The 16,844-nt window shown below is 39.7% G+C and overlaps 1 protein-coding gene across 2 annotated transcripts in view; it reads left to right on the top strand.

The window, feature by feature from the left end:
- Positions 1 to 16,844, top strand: part of LOC110963639 (sodium/calcium exchanger 2-like) — a 219,388-nt gene that overhangs the window by 163,468 nt on the left and 39,076 nt on the right. For both annotated transcript variants that reach the window (XM_051958171.1, XM_051958170.1), the window contains 4 exons: positions 9,995 to 10,458; positions 14,259 to 14,396; positions 14,997 to 15,224; positions 15,553 to 15,945. In XM_051958171.1, coding sequence (XP_051814131.1) covers positions 10,072 to 10,458; positions 14,259 to 14,396; positions 14,997 to 15,224; positions 15,553 to 15,945 — 1,146 coding nt within the window. In that variant the 5' untranslated portion in view covers positions 9,995 to 10,071. The remainder of the gene's footprint in view (positions 1 to 9,994; positions 10,459 to 14,258; positions 14,397 to 14,996; positions 15,225 to 15,552; positions 15,946 to 16,844) is intronic.

Raw genomic sequence — 16,844 nt, 5'->3', positions numbered from 1 at the left:
TGAATGGATCTCCAACTACTGGCTCCTCTGTTCACTGTTTATGAGCCATGCTGACTTTATTTATTGATCAAATCTGCTTTATTTTTCTCCTAATCTGTTTAATTTTTTGCCGTATAGTCTCTCCTCTGCTTGGTGTAAACACTGCCTGCTGTGCGGTTGAAAACTCACACGGAAAACTGTCGATTTGTAGTTTATTTTTTATTTTTAGAATCGAGTGCAAACATTTCTGGAGCTGTTTTAAACTCGTAGATGATGAAATATCTCACATTTAAGCTCAGGTTTGGTCCGTTTTTGCTGCTCGTCACACACGATAAGTTCAAGGAAAGTTGGAAATCTGATCATTCTGTTTTTTTCTGGTGCGTTTGAGGTCATTTTTATCAAGAAGACATTCTAGTGACGGGTTTCCAGGAATCAGGAGGGTAGGTGACCGACTTTGCAGCTTGTGGACGGATGAAATGATGGACTGTGAAGCTTCACGTCTTCACGTTTCTGCTCGTTTGCAGCTGATTCCATCACATTTAAAGCTCCATAAACAGACCCTGACCTCTGACCTGCCCTGCTGGGGGACACACTGACAGATAATTACCCCCTCAGGGAGCAGGAGAGCAGAGCGGGACTCTCAGCTACCTGCAGGCTGCTTTCATGTCACCTCCAGTCTTTTTTTAGATTCCTGCACACGAGCAGATTCTCCACAGCTGCTGACCGTTGTGAGCGTAAACCTGTTCTGTCCGTTTTGGTGGTTTGGCATCTTTTTGTGACACGTTTGATCAGTTTTGACATTTTTGTGATCGTTTTGTGTCACATTTTTGTCATTTTGCATCTTTTTGTGAACATTTTGTGTCATATTTTGGTTGTTTAGTGTCACATTGTTGTAATTTTTCAGATTTTTGTGTTACTTTGTGTCACATTTGACTTATTTTGCGTGTTTTTGTGACACATTTGGTAAATTTGCATCATTTTGTGATAGTTCTGCATCACATTTTTGTCATTTTGCTTGTTTTTTGTAGACATTTTATGTCACATAGTGGTGGTTTTAAATCATTTAGTGTCACATTTTTTGGTTTGTATTTGGTTTTATGGTCATGTTGTCACATTTTGGTTGTTTAGCATATTTTTGTATTAGTTTTACATCACATTTTTGTCATTTTGCATGTTTTTGAGGACATTTTGTGTCACGTTTTGGATGTTTAGCATCTTTTTCTGTTTTTTGTGTCACATTTGTATTGTTATCCATCTTTTTGTGACACATTTGGGTCAATTTTCATCTTTTTCTGCTTTTTTGTTTCGTTTTAAACTATTTTGTAGACATTTTGTGTAACATTTTGCTTGTTTAGCATTCTTTTGTGGTCCTTTTCCATCACATTTTCATCATTTTGCATCTTTTGTGGACATTTTGTGTCACATTTTTGTCATTTTGCATCTTTTTGTGGTTCATGTTTTGTCCTGAGTTTCATCATGCTCTCACAGTTTCTTTTTTGAGTAATATTAGCCTCAGTCTGCCCACGCACACTGCAGAGCTTCAGTCCTCAGAGAATTAAACGGAGCTTCGCCTCCTTCACTGAATCTGAGGCGTTTGGAGATTTAATTTCACTCTCAGGAGACACAGCTGATATTGAGGTGGAACAGACTGTGTGTGAACATTAAAATCAATCTTTAGTGTTTTTCACCGTATCAGAGGGAGACTAATTCTTATTTTGGAGCTTTATCTGAGGAAAGCTGTAGGGTCAAAACTATACAGATGAATTATTTCATTTTTATCGACGTATAAGAAGTTGTTCACAAGGAAAAGTGCAGCTTTGTTGCTTCGATGTAGCAGGATTGTTTTAAACTGTTTTGTGTCACAGTTTGGGGTTTTGTATTTATTTGTGGTCACTGTGAAACATTTTGGTTGATCTTTCTGTGTTCTTCTTGTGTAAAATTTGAATTATTTTGTGCCTTTTGTGACACATTTGTTAAATTTTCATTGTTCATGCGTCACATTTTTGCCATTTTGCATGTTTAGTGGACATTCAGTGGCACGTTATGGTTATTTCACATCCTTTTTGTTGTTGTTTTGTGTCACATTTTTGTCGTTTTACGTCTTTCTGTCATCATTTTGTGTCTCATTTTGTTTGTTTTAAACCATTTTGTCAACATTTTGCAGCACGTTTGGTCATCTTTTAGTGGACATTTTGTGGCCTCCTGAATGGATTTATCATTTTTTCTGTTGAATGATACCTTCTGCTCTCTAGCTAATCATTGTGCATCACGGATGTAGCTGCCCGTCAGTATTCGTATTTATTCTAATAATAAAATGTTCTGTCTTGTTGCTAAAGTGCAGATTTAAAGGTCTTGGTCTTCTCTGACGTCTTTCTGCAGCCTTGTGTTGACTCAGCCCTGTGGAGGTGGAAATTATAAATCCTCTCCTGGTTGGAATAACAACGCTGACTTCAAGATTCAGTAGTTTGTTTAGTTTGTTCCTCTACTAAGCAGCTGCATCGCCTTTTAAATGCTCTCCAGTCCAAACACGATGAGAGGACGTTCTGTTTCTGCTCGGTTCAGTCTGTTAGCAATCCAAGCTGTTGTGTTAAATTCAGTATAAATCTACCAAATATCGGCTTCATAATTCAGCAGCCTCCAGATGATGACTCAGAGTGTTTCTGTGCTGTTCAGCTTCTAAACAGGTTTTATTAGTTAACGCTGTCCGAGTTTAGACACGTTGGTCTAGTTTATGGAGCTACAGCTGGAGTGTCTACTTTTATTATCACTAGTACCTTTACTACTACTACTACTGTTAATATTACTACTACTACTACTGCTACTACTATCCCAGCAGAATGAATACTCCTGTTATCCTGGTTTAAGTGGATGTTTGAGGTTAACAGTCTTAGCTGATGAAGGTTTCTACTGTAACCTGCAGAGATCAGACCTCCACACAGATACTAGAGATGGATGGAGCTGTACTAACAGAGTATAAATGAGGTATGAGAGCAGTAGGATAGAAATCATAGAGGTGTGTAATGTAACATCATATCATCCAACAGACTGCTAATCTTCGGTACGATCGCTCAGCGAGGTGCTGCAGTTCTTTGGTCACAATAGAAAGCATTTATTGTATTTAAACTAGCTACAAATTTGATTATTTTAATAGATGTCTGTTGTTTATTTTCGGGTTTTGACCATTGCTGGACGTCGCAAATTTCCACCATTTTTAACATACTTTTCCTGGCACCTCTGCTGCCAGATGTTCTCCGTTTTTCACAATATTCACTCAGATCACACTCGTGTTCGACGCCTGTAGCTACCCAGATTGTCGACTCACATTTGAGGTTGATTAAATCACGGTGCCACGGCAGGACTAACTCCACAGATCTGTAAAAATCTGGGGTATTTAGCTTCTGCAACCTGCTGACTGTGGGTTCTGGGGATGCTTTATTCAGTCGCTGTGAAGGTGTTTGAGGAAATAACTGCTGCAGCTGAGGCTTTGGGTGTGAACTGACCCTTTAAAGGATCTGCATGAGCAGCAGAAAGTGTGAAAGACATATTTGTGTGTGAGTGTAGGTGTGTGTCAGCGTGTGTGTGTGTGTGTGTTTAGGGGTGTGTGTCGGGCCTGTGTGTGTGTGTTTAGGGGTGTGTGTTGTTGTGTTTCATGCCGTCGGCCTCACTGCTGCTGCTTCCCTCTCTGGAGACTTCAGTCAGGTGATGAATGAGGACTCCATCTCTCCTTTTACCTTTCCCCACCCGCCCCCTGCCTCACCTTAACAGCCCCCCTCCACGGTGATCGATCACCTTCCCCCGGTCACCATGGCAACACACCTTGGTTGAACGATGACTATAAACACGTTCAGGACTCACATCGTCCTTCCACTGCCTTTCTTGTCTTATTTATTCCTTTTATTTGCCCTCCAACTGGCCTCCCTCCTAGTTCTTGACTTTTATTATTTCCAGTTATTCCCGTCGTCGCTCCTTTTATTCTTCCCGTTTCTCCGAGTCCTCCTCTTATCCCACCTCCCACCTCTTTTATCCATCTCCCCTCATCACCATCAATTTTGACTTTTTTTGAAAGGAATTTACCAAAATCAAGACTCTTTCATGTCAAAGGGAAAACAGATTTCTTCAAACTAATGCTAATTAATTGGAATTGCAAAATTGAATATAAGAATCACTGAATTCACATCATGATGCTGCCACCACCGTGCTTCATGACCATAAAGCTCCACTTGTCTTCTGGTGAACTCTAGTCCAGATTTAATTGGTGCTTTTTCCATCAGAGTCTTTCTCTGTGTCTCCATGAAGCTTTGACTGGTGAAGAACAGACAACAGTTGTTGGATGAACAGTCTGTTAACATCTCAGCTGCTGAAGCTGGAACTCCTTCCTTCGTCATAGGAGTCTTGGTGGCCTCCCTCATTAGTCTCTTTCTTCTTGGTCTCTCAGTTCTTGAGGACGTCCTGCTCTAGTCAGATTTATTCATGTTCCATCTTCCTTCCATTTCTTAGTGATGAATTTAACTGGACTTCAAGAGATCTTCAGGAACTTGGAAATGTTCTTGTATCGTCCCGACTGATGCCTTTCAACAACCTTTTGTCAGAGTTTCTTGGAGTGTTCTTCAGTCTTCATGGTGTCGTTCTATCCAGGAGGACTGATCCACCAGATTCAGGAGTCTCTATGCTACAGTCATCCATTTAAATAGCTGGCCTTTCTTTGTAGGAATCTGTTTGTTTATTTGCAATTCTTGTTAAAAAGTCACATTTAATTGACCATAATTCAGTGTTGAAAAGCAATTAAAGGGTAAAACTTCCAAAGGAGGTTAAATATTTTAGATAGACACCGTAAAAAGATAGAAAAGCTCCGTTAGCTTGAGCTACAGCTGAAATTACACCACTGATAATGTGAATCCAGAACATGTGGCTCGTGCCATGAAGGACATTTTTCATTTCAAGTATTTAATATTTGACAGTAAGCATGGCAGAGTCTCACTGTGCAGCATTACTGGCAGTCATGTTGCAGTTCTGCACCTTTTCTTGTTGACAGAATGCAGCGGTAGAGTGCCTCGATGAGAGCTTCACTCAAAGAGACGCTATTGAAGGTTTTAAAAATAGATGATAAATCAGCCCTTCATCTATCTCCTCTTACATCCTACCTCTACTTTCATGTCATTATTCACTGTCCATGTTCCTCTTTTCCCTCTTTTTTTCCTTCTTTCCTCTCCTCATTGACTTTCTATCCTAATTCACCTCATCTGAACCTTCCCTCACCTTTTCATCCACCTTCTTTGAACTCCCGACCCGTCGTTCCTCCTTTAAATCTTTACTCTCCTTCTGTTCCTTCCTCTCTGATCTCTTTCCAGCTCCTTTCTTCCTCTCCTCTTTGCCTCCTGGCCTTATTTTTTCCTCCTACATCTCTCACTTTTAACCTTCTTCAACATGAATCTAATCCATCTCCTTTGTTGTCGGCACCTTCATCCATCTCCACATCGTCAATATCCTCATTTCACAGAAAACATTCATCTTTCCTGACGTTTGTGTGAATGGATCACCTGCTGGATGCTCGAAATGAAATGATTTTTAATAGAAATAGTGATTTCACACATCTGCCTCTACATAAATACCGACTTATGAAGTGTGCTCTGTAGTTTTATTTAGTTTCTGAAGGTAGTCTGTCTCATTGTGGAGGTGCTAACGACTTAGAGAACAAACTGAATAAATACAATAACAGTTCACTTACCAAAACCCTCTTTGAACCACAATGTTGTGACACTCGTTAAGAAGAATTAAAACGTCAGGTTGTAAGTTCTTCATGTTATGTAATGAAAATTAGCTGTAGACTCCCAGCAGGTGGAGGTAATCCCTGAATGATGAGCGAGGTTCAGGAACCAGGAGGGCCTCTGGGAAATAAGGAAGCAGGACAAACACATGCTGTCAGCCATCACCTGTAAGCTGATTTCTAACCCGGACTCTGTAACCTGAGCGGGGATTAGAGCAGCCTGATTTCCCCCGGTAGGTTTCTGTTCCACGTTTACAGATAATCAACTTTCCAAACAGCTTTTACGAGTGAAAAACCACCAGAGAAAATCACAGAGCGGCTGAACGGAAGCAGGGATTATCACACCATGTCATCACTGACTGTATCTAGATAGACATAAGTTCCCTCCAAACCTTTCTCTAACTCTGTGGAGACTCCAGCTATCTCCATCTTGGTGAAGCCACACTCCTCTAGACTCAGAGTGAAGCCAACAATAAGACGGAAAAAGAGGTTCAACATGAGTGGAGCTCTTAATTATACGTAGCTTTAAGTCTTAATACAAACTAAACGAGTGGCTTCAGTTAAAATTCACCCTCAATAAAGTTGTCATGAACGTAGAAATTAGCTGTAGAGACCAAAACTGTTCTAGTACCAGGCTTTAGTCGAGTTTATTTCTGCTGTAAAGATGGACATTTTAACATGGGGGTCTATGATTGAGTCACTGCTGGAGGCTGCCTCTACTGGACATTTGAGGAACTGCAGTAGCTTCATTTATCAGCACTCGAGGCTGCTGCTTTGTACTAAAAAATAATGTTTGACAATAAATATTAGTGTGACAGTTTGCATGGGTCTTTTTGAGTTTTGATGAGATTATGTTCAGCCAACAGACTACAATGAGTTAGCAGAATTTTCCTCTGCAGTCAAAGATATTTTAATAACAACTGACCTAATGATTGAGGTTTTTAGGTTGATTACTCATAATATTGTAGTTTCTCCAGTTAGCATTTTCACAATATTTAAATCAAACATGCAAGTTTTTAAGTTAACAAAAATACAAGATTTCATTGGTCCAATTACATTTTTTCATTAATTTTAACTCTTTTTTTTACATTTTATTTGCTTTTAAGAAATTAGTTCCTTCATCGACAAAACTGTTCTTCAGCCTTTTTTTCTTTTTCTTTTTTTTACTTTTTTGAACTTAAATCTTGAAAATAAAACTAAGAATCTGAGTTTGAATCCCCCACAAACTTACGTCAATGGAATTACAGTGTTATTCTGATCAAAATAGTGCTTGAATCTTTAGTTCTGCGCAAATTAAAAGTTTTTATCTTGCAATCAACACTGTGAAAAGTAATTAACGGAACCTATTTCCTCTACTTAATTAAACGCATCAAACTTTTAGGTTATTCTAATAAGTTGTGATGACATAATGAATATTCTGTGTAATCTCAACTCAAATTTCTGCATTCGTCGACCAAATATTAAAATCAAATTGAAGTAATTAAATCAATGAAATCACTTTGATAACTTTGCACCTTGAGCTCCAGATTTCCAGTCCCTTTGCTGATATTAACTTACAATTTCAGACATTTAAGACTAGTAATGTAGAAAAAATACACCTTTGATTGCTAAGGGAAAGCTAGTTCCACTAATTAATGTAGTTTTTTTGTTTGAACACGGTTTCATTAGAAGTTGTCGTAACTGAAGAAAACAGATACAAACCGTTGCGTTCTTGCTACAGTTTTACTTTGTGAGAGAAGACTGTTGGATGAGTTTTGATTTAGTTTCATTATTTAGTTTAATTTCACATCGGTCTGTTGGTCTGTTTCAGACAGAATTGAGGAAATTTGTGGCTGCATGAGTTCAGATTCTGTTCAGAGTTTACTTATTTGTCATTTGGGACCCAAAACTAAATTCTATGGCTGTTATAGCATAGACGTTTGGGCGTTTTATACATTTTCAGAGCTAGGAATTGTTCTGTTTTTACTGAGATGGTAGAGCAACACTGTTATCTGAAACTACAGGAACTAATGTGTGATTTTCTTCAGCATGTAGCTGATAAATCCTCTCATTTTATTCTCTGCTCTGAGGACGAACAGATTCGTGTTTTGGGGAGTTTTTTGGACGTCTCCTCCCAACATGATCCTCTTGTGTTTCCCGTTGTGTTTGCTGGCAGCTCCGGTGTTTCCTGTTGTGCTCAGGCCACAGGAGCAAACAGGGACAGCAAACATGTCGCTTAGTTCCACAAATCCAAAGTAAAACCACACAGGATCCAAACTAAACCATCACAGGTCTGTTTGTGGTCAACATTTGAATGTTCTGACCTCAGTTTGTGCAGTTTGCTGTGACTGTTTGGAACCGATTCATCTGAAGGCTTCAAATTCTGTAACAGATTCATTTTTCACTACAAACTGAGTTCCTGTGTGTTTGTTATTGGTGATTATTACAGATTACTGGTAATGTAAAGTAGCTTTTTCATCCGCCTGCTGTTTGACCTCGTGTGAACCAAACTGTTTAAATGAGACGTGACGTTTAGCGCCGGGACGAGCCGCTGAGGTGTGTTTTAAGGCAGAAGGTGTTAGCAGGTGCTGTTGTCCCCTCAAACGGACGGGTGGAGGGAAGGAAATGAAGCGTGAGAGGACGAGCGAGGAGCAAGATTAAGGTCCGACACTGGAGCCGCTCCGTCCATCTGTCCGTCCCTCGGCTTCACGCTGAGATCTGAACCTCAGCCGTTGGCAGAATCGCAGAAACACACCGACACACACACAGCGACGACACGAACGGTCAGAGCAGAGCGACGATCTGAGATTGACGGGAAAGAGACATTCAGTGACTCGGATAAATAAACAGCAACACAAACAAACAAATAAACATGAACCGGCTGATGTCAGAGTCTTTTTCGTCGTCGTGGTGACTCATCCCACTTCTTTCTGTCTTTGATTTTCTGCCAGTTTCCTCCCATCACTTTCTCCTTTTTTTCTACCTGTTCTCACTCCTCCCACGCTCTACTTCCTGCCTCTTTGTCCGTCTCTCTCCCCAATTGGCAGGTTTCTCTTTCCTACGTCTGCAAAGGCACAAAACATTTAGTCACAGGTATCTGGAACTGAAAGATATAGTGTTTTACTTTATGATCGACACGACAAAACTCAGACCAAAAAAACAACAAAAACAAGACAAAATATTACAAAAATGAGACACAAAATGACAAAAATAAGACAAACGACAGGAAACAAAACAAATGACAAAAGTCAGACCAAAAAAAGACAAAACAAAGACAAAAAACGACGAAAACAAGTCAAAATATTACAAGAATGGGACACAAAATGTTAAAAAAATGAGACAAATGACATTAAACAAAACAAAAAGAGATATAATTGGACAAAAAAGCTACAAAGTGACAAAAAATGTACACAGACAAGACAAAAAATGACAAAAAGGAACAAAACGACAAAAACGACACAAAAAACGAGGAATGAAGCAAAACAAAAATAAGACAAAAAAACACAAGGAAGACCAAAAAGAAACAAAAACATGAGACAAACGACAAGACTCGGACAAAAAAAGATAAAATATTACAAGAATGAGACACAAAACCCGAACAGAACAATGAACGATCAAAACAACTTGTCATGGTCTAGAAATTATTTTTAAAATTTCAGTTAATGTCTTCTCTGTAAAGTCGTCCTGAGGGCCGGTTTTCAGATCCGACTCTGAAATGTTGCCCCTAAAGTGAAGGCGACTAGAATTTAATTTTAAACCAAACATCTGAATGATCTACGTTTTCAGTAGAACTTCTTTAAGTGAAGAACTCCTTCCTGGTTCTACTGATTTCACTCTAAACGTCCTCATAAATCCCAGTTTAGCCTTTAACCAGTTTATCCTTCATCCTCCGTCATCGTCTTCATTTCTGTCTCTAGACCTCCCCCTCCGTCTTTCTGCTTCTCTTTTCCAACTTTCTCGCCTTCTCCTCTCTCTGTTTTACTTTTCTGCTTACCGCTGACTCACTGCGTCTTGAATGAAATGTTCCGGGCTCTCCGGTGAATCGCGTCATCTGCTGTGAGTCGTGTTTTTCACCTGCTTCCGTCCTTTATTCACCTGATATGTTTGAGCAGCCAGAGGTTTGTGAGTGTAGGAGAGCTTCTGAGTCACATCTGTTGTGGTAAAAACCTCCTGGAGTGACACTGAAGCTTCAAACTGAAACAGCAGCTGGATGTGTTCTGGTAAATCAAAGCTTGTCTTTAAAGTTGTTTCCACTGTGTCGTGTTTCTTCAGGTGATCTTTCTGCACCACCCTCAGCTCGTCCACCTCGTCCCTCCGCCTTCGTCCTTCTCCTGCAGCCTCTCTTCGCCATGCCTCTCTTGTCCTCTCCTTCCCTCTTCCTCCTCTTCCTCCTCTTCCTCGTGGCCCCGCTGCCTCCCTGCCAGCCGGAGTCCCAGCGGGTGGAGCCCAGCGGCGACCCCGACCTGAGGACGGCGCTGCCCTCGTCCTTGCCCTCCGCCTTCCCGCCCTCCTCGTCCTACAACAACAACTCCGGCCCCGGGGTGAAGGATAAGTGCAACGTGGTGACGACGTGCACGCCCGGCATCCTGCTGCCCGTCTGGAAGCCCGACCGGCCCGGACTGGGATACCAGGTGGCCCGGGCGGTGGTCTACTTCGTGTCGCTCATGTACATGTTCCTGGGAGTCTCCATCATCGCCGACCGCTTCATGGCCTCCATAGAGGTCATCACGTCTCAGGTGAGGTGATCCGTCTTTAGTGTTCATTCATCACTGTGTTTAGGCCATAAAATGTGGAAAATCTCACTTTAAATTACTTGCTTTTCTGTGCAAGACATGAAAAAGCACGAGAATGGAAGAAAAATAACCATCCTTAAATGTCATTCCATTAAAAAACTACTAAATCTACAATAACTTTATTAAGTGTCACGAAGCAACACAAAGTTTGGCCTTCATTCTGTGAATACGTGTTTATATTATATCAGGACATTTTCTGGTTTTTAACTATAAAAAAAAGGCATTCATTGTTATTTAATACAGCACCTATAGTGAAAAAATAGGATGTTATTTTTATTTAATAGTAAATTCTGCAGCTGCAAATCCATAAAACACCAGAAAAAAAATAACTCATTATACAGACTTTATTCTCGAAGAGAAATGAAATTATGCATTAATTTATGATTCACTTCTTATAAATAAATTAAGAAAAAATTAGATGTAAACATTCGTCAGTATTTTTGGAGTTACACAGAGGTGCATTTTGATGTCACATTTTTTATTGTTTCCAGCATTTTTGAGTCCTTGAAGCTTTTTAAGTCCAGCAGACAAACGTGATTTTTTCAGGGCTGAAAAACACATTTGAGTTCTGTTTAAACGTGCAACTAAATCAGTTTTACATCAACTACTGGCATCACAATCTAAAGACTAAATCTGCTTTTTGAGCTGCAAGTTATTTTTCTAGCACTTAATTTGAGCGGGACGTTTTCTGGTATTTAACTGCGGATCTATCATTAAAAAATGGACGTTTATGATTATTTAATGGGGAATCTATAGTGGAAAATAAGAAATTTTGGGCTATTTAATAGTAAATTCACAGTATACCAACTGCAAATCCATTAAACACATATTGTACTTTTTTGTTTTAATGTTTGAAAATATCAAATCAACAACAATATTTTCAGAATTACAGACCCTTGAAGTTCATAGAGATGCATTAAAATCTATCATTTTTGTTCTTCTGTCATTTTTAAGCTTCATAACTGTATGTATATTATGTGTGTACTCTGTATTAATTAGCAATTGACCCTTCGCTAAGTCCCGCCCCCCTTGGTTACTGTTGCTATGCCTGTCAAGCTTTCCCTCCTAGCATGAACTATGGAGTTTTTAAGGTAGGATTGGACAGTAGCCATTTGTGGGAGGGGCTTAGTGAAGGGTCAATTAGACGTGAGAAATTTTCAGAGCTAAAAAACAGATTTGAGTTCTGTTAAAACCTGCAGCCAAATCAGCTTTACATCAACTCCAGGTGTCACAATCTAAAGACTAAATCTGCTTTTTGTTCAGCAAATTATTTTTCTAGAACTTAGTTTGAGCAGGACATTTTCTGGTATTTAATTGTAGATGTATCATTTAAAAATCTGACATTTATCATTATTTAATAATGTATCTATAGTGAAAAAATAGTAAATTCACAGTATAACAACTGCAAATCCGTAAAACACCAGAAAATAATGATAGCGGCTTATTATACATGCTTTATTCTGTCATTTATGGTTAACCTGTTGTACTTTTTTTTTGGTTTAATGTTTAAAAATGTCAAACCTACAGCATTATTTTCATAGAATACATAGAGGCGCATTAAAATTCACTGACTTTTCCTTTTTCCGGTTCAGTGTAACGTTAAAAACACAAAAACTCGAGCTGATTTTCCACACATGTAGGAAACATTCGGCCTCTTCATTTGGCTCTTCAGTCTGATATTTCTTCATCAGATGCTCTTTCATGTTAATCCAGTTATAAATCCGTCTGTAATGCAGCTACAAAGGATCCTGCAGCTGAATGGCTTCTTTAAGGCTGATTACACAGATTTCCCTCTTCGTCCGTCTGTCCTGTTCTCAGACTTTTTCTTTGTGATGTTTCTGCAGTGATGCAGCGATTCTAAATGTGAGTTTGTGTCTCCGGTGGCCTGTAAAGGTTCAGGTGTTGAGGTTATACAGTCAAAAACAGTAAAATAAAAAGAGGAGCATCCTGGGAGGTTTGGACCGATGAGAGGAGGGAAAATAGAGTCGTAAATGTTAAGCCTGATGGAGTTAGAGGAAGGAGACGGTGTTGGTTTCAGGTGAGGATGAAGGCAGGATGACGGATCACCAGCAGGGAAGCAGGTCGGCATTTAAAGACGCTCCGACAACAGGATTAGTCCGACAAACACAAACAGGAGTCAGGAGTTCTCAGAGGTTTAGGAACATGATGGATCACTGACGGAGTGGATGAAGACCTGGAGCTGATGGAAAGGTGGACCGAAGGCAGGTTTATATCAGCATTTAGAGAAAGTGAAGGAGACACCAGAGATACAGAAAAAATGCTAGAATTTAACTGGAGGTCTTCTTATAGTGAAATTATTAAAGGTTTAATTAGATAAGGAACATTAAATGGACCGGATTGTGGGCAGATTTGTGCAGTGGACCAACATTTAAAAGATAAAACTTAAATAATCCCAAAGCAAATTCTACTGTGTGATTTTAACAGTTTTTTCTCAAAAATTCTCAAACTTTTTTTTGGTCAATTCCAGGTAATGTTTAGTAAACTCACAGAAAATAAAAAGAATAGATAAAAAAAATATTTTGACTGATATTTGCCATTTATTTAAAGGAAAAATGATGTACCTGAAGGATTGAAAATTGTAAAGAATTATTTTAAACCGTCATTTTTTAATACACATATCATCTCGTAAAATCACAGAAAATAACGTACAGTGATCAGATAAATTACTACTTATTACAGTGATTTTGGAAAAGATGCAAAATTTCACTTTTCATTTTTCAATCCAACAACACATTTCTGTAAAATATTGAGGCTTTTTGTGGTTTTAAATGCAACAGAATTGCGTGATTTTATAGTCAAATATTGTAAAAGAAGAAGTTACTGTTTCCATGTAAAGTCTTGGCATTTTTTTTAATATATATATATATATATATATATATATATATATATATATTCAGTACATTTTTTATGATTTTACAGGAAATCTGAGAAATAACGATTTTTAAAATTATTTAGCCTTTTTAATCATTAATAGACATAATTTTTCTTTGAAATAATGGCAGATATATGAAAATAATGTTTTATTTTGTTTCTGATTTAAATACGGGGTGTAATTTTACAATCAAATGCGGTAATAGAACAAATTATCATTTATAAAAATTCCATTTTTAATTAATAATATGTACCATTTTGGCCTTTTTTTCTTTTTTTTTACCATTAACAGATAAATTCATATTTTTTTCTTGCTTATTTTTTAACTAGATATTATCTATATCTTAACAAAACGTGAAAAATCTGTAAAATAACAGGAAATTGTTAAAAATAAATCCTGTTAAAAATTATTTTAAAAACTTTATATTTCTTAACTTTATATTTCTTGCTGCAGCGATAATACATTTAACTGCTAAATTTAAGGGGAACTTTAAAATGAATCTTAAGTTGCAAAGTCTGGTGCAACTTAGTCTAACCCACAATGTAATGGTACAATAATAATATTAATACTGTATCTATATAGGACTCTTAAAAAGAGTGTTCACAAAGTAATTTGACAGTCAACACATGCAAACAAAGAAGCAATCAAGAAAGACATAAGGCAGATCAGTCGGATCATATCGCATATCAAACACAGGAAGTTGGCAGTTGAAAAATCGAAAGATTAAAGATCAGCAATTAAAGAATTGAAGACACAATAAAGAACGACTCAGCTTAAATTAAAATAGAGCGAGAGAGAACTTGCATTATAAATGCAAGTCCAACATTTCTGCATGCATTTATTCCAACAGGAGAAGGAGGTGACCATCACGATGCCCAACGGAGAAACATCGGTGGCGACGGTTCGGATCTGGAATGAAACGGTGTCCAATCTGACGCTCATGGCTCTGGGCTCCAGCGCTCCAGAGATACTACTGTCTGTTATTGAGGTAAGACACATAATTTAAGCTTGGTTGGTTGGTTGGCTGGTTGGTTGGTTGGTTGGTTGGCTGGTTGGCTGGTTGGCTGGTTGGTTGGTTGATTTGTTGGATGACTGGGTGGTTGGTTGGTTGGTTGGTGGGTTGGTTGGTTGGTTGGTTGGTTGGTTGGTTGGTTGGTTGGTTGGTTGGATGACTGGTTGGTTGGTTGGTTGGTTGACTGGTTGGTTGGTTGGTTGGTTGGTTGGTTGGTTGGTTGGTTGGTTGGTTGGTTGGTTGGTTGGTTGGTTGGTTGGTTGGATGACTGGATGGTTAGCTGGTTGGTTGGTTGGTTCGATGACTGGATGGTTGGCTGGTTGGTTGGTTGACTGGTTGGTGGGTTGGTTGGTGGGTTGGTTGACTGGTTGATTGGTGTGATATAAAAATGCTACCGGGTCCTTCAATTAATTTAACAACATGCCTTTGAGTTTTGCTTAATAAACATAAAACGTGTTCATTAATTCCTAAACAGAGTAACAACTTAGCACAGTAATGTCATTTATGTTTTGAAAGGAGAATTTCTATTGTTTGTTGAGATGCTGCTCATTAGCATCCTTCTCTGACTGTCTGCAGGTGTGTGGTCATAACTTCGAGGCCGGTCAGCTCGGTCCAGGAACCATCGTTGGCAGCGCCGCCTTCAACATGTTCGTGATCATCGGCATCTGTGTGTGGACGATCCCCAACGGAGAGACCCGCAAGATCAAGCACCTCCGAGTGTTCTTCATCACCGCCTTCTGGAGCATCTTCGCCTACATCTGGCTCTACCTCATCCTGTCCGTCATGTCGCCAGGCGTCGTGGAGGTGAGGGGGGGTTTAGAGGAAGGAAACGCTGATGAGTGATACTGTTCATCAGTGCAGGGAAACGGAGGCAGCTGTAGCGTAGTGTGGTAGTTTGATCTCAGTCTAACTCTCCTACATGAAGGTGGGTGAAGTCATACAACTGAGGTTAAACATGGAGCTGTATTGTTTTTGGGATGTTTATTAAATGTCTCTCATGAGGAAAAAGGTTGGTGTGAAGGTGGGAGGAAGGTATGTCAGCTGTTGTAATGCTCATGTCACTACCTGTTTTCAATAAAGATACTATAAAAATATTACACTTCCATATAAATGACCACTCCTTGTGTTCCAGGTGTGGGAGGCTCTGGTGACTCTGCTGTACTTTCCCGTCTGTGTCATCCTGGCCTGGATCGCCGACCGCCGCCTGCTCTTCTACAAGTACATGGGCAAGCGTTACCGTGCCGACAAGCGCCATGGCATCGTCGTGGAGACTGAGGGGGACCTGACGCCCACCAAGGGCGGCATGGAGATGATCATCGATGGCAAGCTCCCGCCACGAGGGGGCGCCGTGGTTCCCGCTGAGAATTGTGGAGTCGGCGCTCAGGACGGCACGGCGGGCACCGCCACCAACAACGTCGGCGTGGCGGCGGGAGCCATGGCAATGGGAGTCGGGGGCAACCTGCCCAACTCCAACAGCGCCATGGTGAACATGGACAGCAAGGAGCTGGACGAGAGCCGTAAAGAGGTAAACATATCTCATAAATGCTCAAATATTGTCCGGCTGCACTGTGGCTTGGTGGTTAGCACTTTCACCTCGCAATTAGAAGGCCCTTAGTTCAAGTCCCGGTTTTTCCGTGATCTTTCTGCATGGATTTTGCATGTTCTCCCTGTGCATACGTGTGCTTTCCCTGGATACTCGGGCTTCCTCCCAGAGTCCAAAACCATAACTCTAATTTGTCCGTGTGAGTGTGATTGTTTGTCTCTACATGTTGTCCTATGACAGACTGGTTACCTGTCCAGGTGTCCTCTACCTTCACCACAAGTCAGCTGAGACAGACTCCAGCCCCCCATGACCCTCATGAGGATTAAATGGGGCATAGATTATGGATAAATGGATTAAATATTGTCAGTTTTGGGGAGGCTGTCTCAGTTCTGTGACCTTTACACCAAAGTCAGACTGGACAAAAACATTTCAGCCTCCATGTTAGCGATTTAATTTGCCTCAAAGCTATACCCTATATTTTGTAGTTTGGTGCCAGAGCTGGGCTTATCAAATTAACACGTCGTCTAAAAGTTAAGGCTGGTGATGCAAATCCTTGTGAGCAGTTGGAAGCAGATACATGACTCATATGAAGACCATAAATGAGCTTTATTCTGTACAACTATAATACAATCACTGTATTGAATTATGCCAAGAGGTCTTGATTATATTTTGTCAAACCTATTTTATATAAGTAAGGTACAGTACCATTCAAAAGTTTGGGGTCATCCAGACAATTCCATGTTCTCCATGAAAACTCATCCTTTTATTCATGTGCTAACATAACAGAACAAGGGTTTTCTAATCATCAATGAGCCTTTCAACACCATTAGCTAACACAATGTAGCATTAGCACACAGGAGTGATGGTTGCTGGAAATGTTC

The sequence above is a fragment of the Acanthochromis polyacanthus genome, chromosome 13 (assembly GCF_021347895.1).
Source record: "Acanthochromis polyacanthus isolate Apoly-LR-REF ecotype Palm Island chromosome 13, KAUST_Apoly_ChrSc, whole genome shotgun sequence".
In the NCBI taxonomy this organism is placed as follows: domain Eukaryota; kingdom Metazoa; phylum Chordata; class Actinopteri; family Pomacentridae; genus Acanthochromis; species Acanthochromis polyacanthus.
Note: the sequence above shows the minus strand (reverse complement) of the source record. Positions and strands in the feature narration are given on the sequence as shown.